Here is an 11,514-nt window from a genome sequence, read left to right as displayed (position 1 = left end):
AAATCAGATACAAAAGGTGTTAAAATTGCAAAATTGCAAAAAGCAAGGCCCAATCCATTAGTGTATGGCCAGCCACCTATTGTAGTATTTTAAGTTGTTTTTTTTCATTATTTTAATGCCATATAATTCAAATCTAACCCTAGTGGAATGCTATAAATAGATAGTGAAGGCTTCAGAAAAATTAGACTTTTTCCTGACACTTTCTGATTCAGAAAAACTGAGCCTCTCTCTCTCCCTATCTTTAGCTACCACTTCTTCTTTCTTCTTCCTTTGAATTTCGAAATCCTTAGTGATTAGAGTAGTGCCCACACACATCAAGCAATACCTCAATCATAGTGAGGAAGATCGTGAAGAAAGATCATCAGCAAAGGAGATTCATCATCAAGGATTCAGAGAAAGAGATCCAGGTTCCGATATTGATAATGCTCTGCTACAGAAAGGAATCAAGGGCTAGATATCTGAACGGAAGGAGTCATTATATTCCGCTGCACCCAATGTAAGGTTTCCTTAACTTTATATGTGTTTATTTCATCGTTTTAGAAAGTTCTTATTTAGGATGTTAATAAACATACTTGTGAGTAGATCTAAGATCCTGGTAAAATAATTTCCAACACTCATCTGCTAAACTTCACAATCTTGAAATATCTACTTCGGGTCATGCCCTGATTCTTATGGAGTTGGTTCCTATTGTTGGCTACCATTTTGCTAAACGGTATCGGTTTGAGAATGCGTGGTTAAGGGAGCCTCTTTGCTTTCAACTTATTAAGGACAGCTGGGAGCTTTGTGGGAATGATGAGGTTACGAATAAAGTGAGTTTTTGTGGACAACAGTTACGTGTGTGGGGAAAGGAGTTCACGAGCAACTTCAAAGATAGAATTAAAAAGTGTCGAGATGAGGTGCAAAGATGGAAGTTGGGTCGAGATGATGTCTCAGTTGCAAATTATAAACAAGCGAAGAAGAACTTATCCGAAGCTTATATTCAACGGGAGGTATTTTGGCGTCAAAGATCAAAGCAATTATGGTTGCAAGAAGGGGACAATAATAGCAAGTTTTTTAATGCTTCAGCTACTAATAGAAGACGGAATAATTTTGTTACAAAGCTTAAGGATCAATCTGGTGTTTGGGTGGATTGGAATAGTGGCCTAGATCTGCTTATGGTTAATTATTTCAATGACCTTTTTTCTTTTTCTCAAACCGATTCGAGAGAGGTTACTAGCAGTGTGAAAACCGTGTTTCTTTTGAACAAAATGATGAGATGTTGCTGCCAATTTTAGAGGAGGAAGTTCGCAAAGCATTGTTTCAAATGCATCCGGACAAATCTCCAAGACCCGATGGAATGACCCCGGGTTTTTTTTAGAAGAGTTGGCCGATTGTTAAAGGTGATATTATCCATATGGTAAGGCAGTTTTTTCACCATGGGTTATTTCCTTCAGATCTGAATAAAACTATTTTGGTTTTAATCCCTAAAAAGAAGCATCCTATGGATATGGGGGATTTGATAACCATTGTTTTATGCAATGTGTTATATAAGATTGTGTCCAAGGTGGTGGCTAATAGACTTAAGAACGTTATGCCAACTATCATATTGTTGTGATAAATCCAACACGCAAGTATACGTATCGTTTTAACAAGTAATACTCAGGTAAGTGAGATCGTTCCCACGAGGACTGTAGCTAAGTACCAATCAATTGAACTCTTATTTCTATTTGGCAGAATCAATAATAAGGTTGAATAATTAAATAACTAAAAATTAAAAAGCAGGATAATAATAATAAAAAATGTAATTAATTATGGATGAATATTTAGGGAAAAGAATCCTGTTGATTTAATTACCCAATTGTTAATGCTAATTACTATTTTCTTTCTCAATGTGAATGACAGATTATAAAAATTAACCTAACTCTTTGTAATAACTAAAATATTTGGTTATTATTTTTCTATTATGCTAGTCTAAAAATCTCGATGTGGAAATAGTGATTGCATAGAATAAGTTAGCTTCTTAAATAGAGAATTATTTTTATGTAAGATTTGTGTTAGTCTCCAAAATAATAAGATTATTATCATTATAATTATTATTATTATCTTATTTTTAAAATAAATATAGTTATATGTTGGTAAAATTAGACTATAGTGTTTTGAGTGTTTAAAATATATATTAGTAAGTGGCATAATGACCTAAGTCTTGGGCCATGTAGATTTGGCCAAGACTATATATATAAATGATAAATTTTATTTGATTAGAATAAATGAAATTAATAGAGATTATTAATATGTGTGACACTTTGTGAGGAGTAATGATCATAATGATAATAAAATATAAGAGGTATTAATTAAAAGTTGATTAGTGAAACAAGTGCATGAGAAGCTAGTGGGAGAATAATTCAAAATATGTAATATTGTTAGACCAGAATCATTTAGGTTGGTATTAGAAATGATTTTTTTTATTATGGTCATTAGTTAGTGTGTAGTAGCTTAAAAAGAATAAATAAAAGGAAGTTAAGGATAGTTACACGTGTGTGCATGCATGGTTTGGAGTGTTGAATTAGTCTTCACATGTGGTTTGGTTATGAGTAATGCATGGGATGTAGGCTTATGAAACAAAATAAGGTTACAATTCAAAATTTGAAGCTTTAAATAATAGTAACGTGGCAGCTATAGAGAGGCAATTTCTCATTTATCATCAATGGAATATTTTGAAATAGTCTTACTTGGTTATTATTGTTATTTTCAACCGTACGTATTGACCGAATTTGATGCTAGACTTAAGGAGTTATGATTTTGAATGGAATTTCAGCTTATTAGTCTATTATTCCCAAAGAGCTTAACTATGGTTGTGTGGTAATAACGTGACTTAGGTTAGCTAAGGGCCTATAAATAGAGAACTTTAGCTCACTTCTTCATTTCACTAGAAGCCAAATAGCTATCCATCATACTCTCTCTTGCCTCCCTTCTATTTATTTTTCTATACTAAATCTTTTATAGCTAATCACTTGTTTTCTCAACCATACACACCATCATAATAACTATAAGCTCTAAACATCGACATCCTCTCTTAACCATCACCATCATCCTTCCATAAATATATATATACATCTTCTTCATCATTTTGATATCACCATCATCATTTTCACATTCAAGATTTCTTGCTCTGCTAGTTTTTCTTTGGAAACTAAGGTAATTTTTATACTTTTAGATTTTTAAATTCAAAGTTAAGATTTCATATATATATATATTTTATACCCCTATAATATTTTCTAATTAATAAGTGTAAAATTTAGGTTTGACATAAGAAAATTATTATTTCTCAAGGATTACTCTTATTCCAATCAAGGCTAGGACTCCACATTCGAGGTAAGGAAATTAAGTAGAAAAAACATAAGTTTTCTGTATGTAATAACATTCATAGAAGGAGTGGGAATAGTAAAAGAGAAGTTAACTAAGGTCTTCTGCCTGACTCTTTATTGTTTGTTATTTAATGTACTGTATAATATATATTTAAATAATATGTTTATAAGATTCATGTTATTTATGTATGTTTACAGTATTAGAGCATGGCCATTGCTAAGGTATATATTTAAATAATATGTTTATAAGATTCATGTTATTTAAGTATGTATGTAAATAGTGTGTTTATAAGATTCACATTATTTTATTGTTATGTTATTTAAATAATGTATAGTAGTTTGGCATTATTTAAATTAGGTAGATTATAATTTATGTGACATGATTTGACCGAAAAGATAATGGTTAAATACTTGACTGTTGGGTCTATATGGTAGATAGGGGGCCATTTAGTAGTGGGTACGATTTTACTGAACCCAGCCCTCCGCCATTTAGTCCAATAGCTCGAGTTTTTTTGCCAAAATTGGACTCGGGCGTAATCATTATTATGTGATTTAGCTTAGGACCTAATTATTAGTGACTAGTGATATGATTAAGTTTATGTTTTGCTATCTGCCTAAATATTTGCATGTGCATTTTAATTAAGTTTTGTTTTTATTTATGTGACTACCTGACACACATTTCCTTACTGAGTTTAGTAGCTCACCCTTATCAAATTACCATGTGCAGACCAAGGTAACTGAAAGTTTAGAAAGCCGGTGGCGAGTGGAACTTTGGATGCTTGTGTGTGTGAACTCGCTGAGGGCCATATAACTGCGGGCGGTCTAGGGCGCTCTGTTTATTTATTTATGTTATTAAACTTATGTCGCAATTATTTTAGTTATTAATTATTATGTTTTTTTTTTACGAAAACTGGCCAGTTGTGAACATTTTCAAGTATTAAATAAAAATGCGACATTACGATTTTTCCGCGTTTAACGCTTGTAAATAAAATTAATATTTTTATAAAAGTACGGGCGTTACAGTTTGGTATCAGAGCTACAGTTATATCGGTCCAGAACGTTCTCACGAGTTACACACATCGGCTAAAAAGTCTTCGCTTGCTACCATGTAAGTCTCATATTATATGTTTGCATTATTATTTGTACTTGTGTAATTTTAAAATTGCATTTACTACAGAGACCTTAGTACCAATAACCAAATTTAAGTACTACCCATGCATATGAAATCAAATATTTTTTTTAATATGTATGTATAAATATATTTCTAGATATTTTATTTTTTTAAAAAAAAAAATATTACTAGAAAGCCTAGAAATTTTCTTTTCTTTAAGAAAAAAAATATTAAAAAAAATGTTTTATTATTTTATTTTATGTATTTATTTATTGTTATTTAGTTATTTATCTTAGAATAAATAGAAATTATTTTGTGAACTGTTATGCTAATATGGAGAATTTTCCTATTATAGAGAATAGTTATGCTAGTTTCTTAGAAATTTAATCTACTAAATATATATATATTATAGAGAAATAGTTAGGTCCGTTTCTTTATTGTAGAAGAATTAGAACTAAATATTATGAGATAGTGTTGCTTAGACGATCAAGTTAGCTAAATAGAAACAAACAAGAAGGAGGAGCTTCAACGCCTACAAGAAGTTTAAGAAGGAGACGAGCTACAAGGCTAATGAGTTGTACTATTATGGAAGAGGCACCCGTGTAAGCTGAGCTGAGAGGACACTTGTTTTTGCGAGTAGTTGGTGAAAGAGAATGTCAAGCTTAAGGAACGACTCCAAGCTCAGGATGAAAAGTTGCATTGCAATAAGCGGTAAAAGCACGAGGAATTCAATTCAATAGCCAACACACTGCTTTGAGCCACCATATGAAAGTATTAAAAAAAAACATTATTGACATTTGAAGGAGGCTCTAACCCATTGGAGGGGAAGGAACGACAAAGTATTGTAGATCCCATATTGGATATATGAAACTCAATAATAGACAACTGACAAATGACTTGATAGAGCTAGAAATGAAGGATCATGACATCGCACACGATATGGATTGGCTATCCATTCATCAATTGCTAAAAGTATTTGGTCGCTTTTGGCAACAAAGGCCAGAGACAAGTATACATTCATAGGAGTTAAGATAGCCTTATGAACTTCTTTAATCTCATCCTTAAAGACTACCCAGATAAGAAAGGCATGGTGTCAAGCATTGTTGGCCAATCTAATGAACCAAGTAGTGGAGACACGGTTAACAAACATCCACGCAGTCTGATAATCCCAAAGGTCTTTCTAAAAGATCTACCAGGGATACCCTCAGACAGTGATGTGGAGTTCATAATCAAGTTAGCTCTAAGAGTACTTAAATTTTGAAGGCTCCAGAGGAACATGAGGAACACTTGAGGATGACTCTAAACTGACTTAAGGAGAACCAACTATATGCCAAATTCAAGAAATGTGAATTTTGGTTAGAGAAGGTGGCGTTCCTAGGCCATATAGTTTCCAAAGATGGAGTCGAGGTGGATCCTACAAAGATCGAAGCGGTCAAGAGCTGGCCAACACCTAAGACTGCAAGTGAAGTAAGAAGCTTCTTGGGTTTAGTTGGTTACTATAGACGCTTCGTTGAAGGATTTTCCAAGATCACAACTCCTCTGACCAATTTGACTTGAAAGACCCAAAAGTTTGTCTGGTCAGAAAAGTGTGAGGGTAGCTTCTAAACACTTAAGGACAAACTAATAACAGTCCCTGTATTATGTGTTCCCAATGACAAGGATAAGTTTGTGCTGTACTATGATGCATCAAAACAAGGGTTGGGATGCGTGCTGATGCAAAATGACAAAGTAGTAGCCTATGCCTCAAGACAACTTAAGGAGTATGAATAGAGGTACCCAACACACGATCTGGAGTTGGCGGCAGTAGTTTTTGCGCTAAAAATATGGAGGCACTATCTCTACGAGGAGAAATGTGAAATTTTTATACCGACCACGAGAGCCTGAAATACTTCTTTATGCAAAAGAAACTCAACATGAGGCAGAGGCGATGGCTAGAGCTTGTTAAGGACTATGATTGTGAAATCCACTACCATCCGGGGAAGGCCAGCGTAGTAGCAGACGCGCTAAGTAGATGCAGTTATGCCAGCTTGGCAATACTAGCACAGATGGAAATGCCACTACAACAAGAACTCCGAAGAAGTCGTATAGAGATCATTACTCAAAAACTAGCTAACCTAACTATTGTCTCGACATTGCTACAAGAACTTAAAGATGCACATATTGTTGATGAGTTCTTGCAGAAGAAAAGAGCAGGCTTGCCAGAGAAGGAGGCAGAAGATTTCTCTGAAGGTACAGACAACATGTTGAGGTATAAGGGAAGAGTGTGTGTAGCCAACGACATAGAGCTTAGAAGAAAGATCATGATGGAAGCACACACTACACCCTACTCAATGCATCCAGGGTCAACCAAAATGTACAATGACTTAAAAACCTTGTATTGGTGGCCGGGGATGAAGAAGGATGTAGCTGAATTTGTAGCTAGATGTCTCACATGTCAACAAGTTAAGGCTGAACATCAGAGACCAGCAGGGATGTTGCAACCCTTGGAAATCCCGGAGTGGAAGTGGGAAGATATAGCCATGAATTTTGTGACAAGACTACCTCGAACAACCAAGCAACACGACTCAATTTGGGTAAGTATAGACAGACTCACAAAGTAAGCACACTTTGTTCCAGTAAAGTCTACTTACAGCACAGAGTAGTACGCTGACTTGTTCGTACAAGAGATATTGATGTTCCATGGAGTTCCAAAGACAATAGTCTCTGATAGAGGTTCAGTGTTCACCTCCAAGTTCTGGGAGAGTCTACATAAGGTAATGGGGACGCGATTGAAATTAAGTATTTCATACCCAAACAGATGGACAATCTGAACGCACCATCCAAATACTCGAGAATATGCTTCGAGCGTGTCCACTAGACTTCACTGGCTTGTGGAGTAAGTATTTACCTCTAATGGAGTTCTCCTACAAAAATAGTTATCAAGCCACAATCAAAATGGCACCATATGAGATTGTTGTATGGACGAAAATGTAGATCAATACTTCATTGGGATAAAGTTGGAGAAATATGATATTTAGGTCTAGAAGCAGTAAGAGAAGCTTCAGAAGCAGTTGAAAAGATATGGCAAAGGATGCTCACCGCCAAAGTAGACAGAAAAGTTATGCAGATCTGTAAAGACAGGAGGTTGAGTTTTTTTGTAGGGGACTTAATGTTCTTGAAGGTACCACCTATGAAGGGGATTATGCGTTTCGAAAAAAAAAAGGAAAGTTAAGCCCAAGATTTATAGGTACTTTAGAGATATTGGACAGAGTTGGTCAGGTAGCTTACCGTTTGGCTCTACCGCCAACATTAGCAGAAACGCATAATGTTTTCCACATTTTCATGTTACGTAAGTATGTACCTGATGTGACACATGTGCTTAAGTACGAGAACTTGAACTTGCAGCATGACATGAGCTTTATGGCACGCCCTGTGCGCGTGATAGAAAAAGGAATAAATGTCTTACGAAATAAGACTATACCCTTAGTTAAAATCCTGTGGAGTGATAGTTCTAATAGAGAAGCGACATGGGAGTTGGAGAAAGACATGCAGAATCAGTACCGCAAGTTATTTTCAAGTAAGTAAATTTCGAGGACGAAATTCCTTTAAGGAGGGTAGATTGTAATAACTAAAATATTTGGTTATTATTTTTCTATTATGCTAGTCTAAAAATCTCGATGTGGAAATAGTGATTGCATAGAATAAGTTAGCTTCTTAAATAGAGAATTATTTTTATGTAAGATTTGTGTTAGTCTCCAAAATAATAAGATTATTATCATTATAATTATTATTATTATCTTATTTTTAAAATAAATATAGTTATATGTTGGTAAAATTAGACTATAGTGTTTTGAGTGTTTAAAATATATATTAGTAAGTGGCATAATGACCTAAGTCTTGGGCCATGTAGATTTGGCCAAGACTATATATATAAATGATAAATTTTATTTGATTAGAATAAATGAAATTAATAGAGATTATTAATATGTGTGACACTTTGTGAGGAGTAATGATCATAATGATAATAAAATATAAGAGGTATTAATTAAAAGTTGATTAGTGAAACAAGTGCATGAGAAGCTAGTGGGAGAATAATTCAAAATATGTAATATTGTTAGACCAGAATCATTTAGGTTGGTATTAGAAATGATTTTTTTTATTATGGTCATTAGTTAGTGTGTAGTAGCTTAAAAAGAATAAATAAAAGGAAGTTAAGGATAGTTACACGTGTGTGCATGCATGGTTTGGAGTGTTGAATTAGTCTTCACATGTGGTTTGGTTATGAGTAATGCATGGGATGTAGGCTTATGAAACAAAATAAGGTTACAATTCAAAATTTGAAGCTTTAAATAATAGTAACGTGGCAGCTATAGAGAGGCAATTTCTCATTTATCATCAATGGAATATTTTGAAATAGTCTTACTTGGTTATTATTGTTATTTTCAACCGTACGTATTGACCGAATTTGATGCTAGACTTAAGGAGTTATGATTTTGAATGGAATTTCAGCTTATTAGTCTATTATTCCCAAAGAGCTTAACTATGGTTGTGTGGTAATAACGTGACTTAGGTTAGCTAAGGGCCTATAAATAGAGAACTTTAGCTCACTTCTTCATTTCACTAGAAGCCAAATAGCTATCCATCATACTCTCTCTTGCCTCCCTTCTATTTATTTTTCTATACTAAATCTTTTATAGCTAATCATTTGTTTTCTCAACCATACACACCATCATAATAACTATAAGCTCTAAACATCGACATCCTCTCTTAACCATCACCATCATCCTTCCATAAATATATATATACATCTTCTTCATCATTTTGATATCACCATCATCATTTTCACATTCAAGATTTCTTGCTCTGCTAGTTTTTCTTTGGAAACTAAGGTAATTTTTATACTTTTAGATTTTTAAATTCAAAGTTAAGATTTCATATATATATATATTTTATACCCCTATAATATTTTCTAATTAATAAGTGTAAAATTTAGGTTTGACATAAGAAAATTATTATTTCTCAAGGATTACTCTTATTCCAATCAAGGCTAGGACTCCACATTCGAGGTAAGGAAATTAAGTAGAAAAAACATAAGTTTTCTGTATGTAATAACATTCATAGAAGGAGTGGGAATAGTAAAAGAGAAGTTAACTAAGGTCTTCTCGCCCGACTCTTTATTGTTTGTTATTTAATGTATCGTATAATATATATTTAAATAATATGTTTATAAGATTCATGTTATTTATGTATGTTTACAGTATTAGAGCATGGCCATTGCTAAGGTATATATTTAAATAATATGTTTATAAGATTCATGTTATTTAAGTATGTATGTAAATAGTGTGTTTATAAGATTCACATTATTTTATTGTTATGTTATTTAAATAATGTATAGTAGTTTGGCATTATTTAAATTAGGTAGATTATAATTTATGTGACATGATTTGACCGAAAAGATAATGGTTAAATACTTGACTGTTGGGTCTATATGGTAGATAGGGGGCCATTTAGTAGTGGGTACGATTTTACTGAACCCAGCCCTCCGCCATTTAGTCCAATAGCTCGAGTTTTTTTGCCAAAATTGGACTCGGGCGTAATCATTATTATGTGATTTAGCTTAGGACCTAATTATTAGTGACTAGTGATATGATTAAGTTTATGTTTTGCTATCTGCCTAAATATTTGCATGTGCATTTTAATTAAGTTTTGTTTTTATTTATGTGACTACCTGACACACATTTCCTTACTGAGTTTAGTAGCTCACCCTTATCAAATTACCATGTGCAGACCAAGGTAACTGAAAGTTTAGAAAGCCGGTGGCGAGTGGAACTTTGGATGCTTGTGTGTGTGAACTCGCTGAGGGCCATATAACTGCGGGCGTCTAGTGGCGCCCGTTTATTTATTTATGTTATTAAACTTATGTCGCAATTATTTTAGTTATTAATTATTATGTTTTTTTTTACGAAAACTGGCCAGTTGTGAACATTTTCAAGTATTAAATAAAAATGCGACATTACGATTTTTCCGCGTTTAACGCTTGTAAATAAAATTAATATTTTTATAAAAGTACGGGCGTTACAGTTTGGTATCAGAGCTACAGTTATATCGGTCCAGAACGTTCTCACGAGTTACACACATCGGCTAAAAAGTCTTCGCTTGCTACCATGTAAGTCTCATATTATATGTTTGCATTATTATTTGTACTTGTGTAATTTTAAAATTGCATTTACTACAGAGACCTTAGTACCAATAACCAAATTTAAGTACTACCCATGCATATGAAATCAAATATTTTTTTTAATATGTATGTATAAATATATTTCTAGATATTTTATTTTTTTAAAAAAAAAAATATTACTAGAAAGCCTAGAAATTTTCTTTTCTTTAAGAAAAAAAATATTAAAAAAAATGTTTTATTATTTTATTTTATGTATTTATTTATTGTTATTTAGTTATTTATCTTAGAATAAATAGAAATTATTTTGTGAACTGTTATGCTAATATGGAGAATTTTCCTATTATAGAGAATAGTTATGCTAGTTTCTTAGAAATTTAATCTACTAAATATATATATATTATAGAGAAATAGTTAGGTCCGTTTCTTTATTGTAGAAGAATTAGAACTAAATATTATGAGATAGTGTTGCTTAGACGATCAAGTTAGCTAAATAGAAACAAACAAGAAGGAGGAGCTTCAACGCCTACAAGAAGTTTAAGAAGGAGACGAGCTACAAGGCTAATGAGTTGTACTATTATGGAAGAGGCACCCGTGTAAGCTGAGCTGAGAGGACACTTGTTTTTGCGAGTAGTTGGTGAAAGAGAATGTCAAGCTTAAGGAACGACTCCAAGCTCAGGATGAAAAGTTGCATTGCAATAAGCGGTAAAGCACGAGGAATTCAATTCAATAGCCAACACACTGCTTTGAGCCACCATATGAAAGTATTAAAAAAAAACATTATTGACATATAACTGCGGGCGGTCTAGGGCGCTCTGTTTATTTATTTATGTTATTAAACTTATGTCGCAATTATTTTAGTTATTAATTATTATGTTTTTTTTTTACGAAAACTGGCCAGTTGT

At 33.1% G+C, this 11,514-nt stretch overlaps 1 protein-coding gene and 1 long non-coding RNA gene across 2 annotated transcripts; both read left to right on the top strand.

Moving 5' to 3' along the window:
• Positions 1–671: 671 nt before the first annotated feature.
• LOC133032044 (uncharacterized) lies at positions 672–1,274 on the top strand. The gene has a single exon (XM_061105864.1). It carries the CDS (start codon positions 672–674, stop codon positions 1,272–1,274), a length of 603 nt encoding a protein of 200 aa, XP_060961847.1.
• A 1,410-nt stretch (positions 1,275–2,684) lies between these two features.
• On the top strand, positions 2,685–4,581 carry LOC133032658 (uncharacterized). The gene is made up of 3 exons (XR_009685250.1): positions 2,685–3,174; positions 3,279–3,351; positions 4,072–4,581. It is a non-coding gene; the product is annotated as an uncharacterized LOC133032658 (long non-coding RNA).
• Positions 4,582–11,514: the final 6,933 nt, after the last annotated feature.

This window comes from Cannabis sativa, chromosome X, assembly GCF_029168945.1.
Source record: "Cannabis sativa cultivar Pink pepper isolate KNU-18-1 chromosome X, ASM2916894v1, whole genome shotgun sequence".
NCBI classification, from domain to species: Eukaryota; Viridiplantae; Streptophyta; class Magnoliopsida; order Rosales; family Cannabaceae; genus Cannabis; species Cannabis sativa.
The sequence above is the reverse complement of the archived record's forward strand: the minus strand, read 5'-3'. Positions and strand labels throughout refer to the sequence as shown.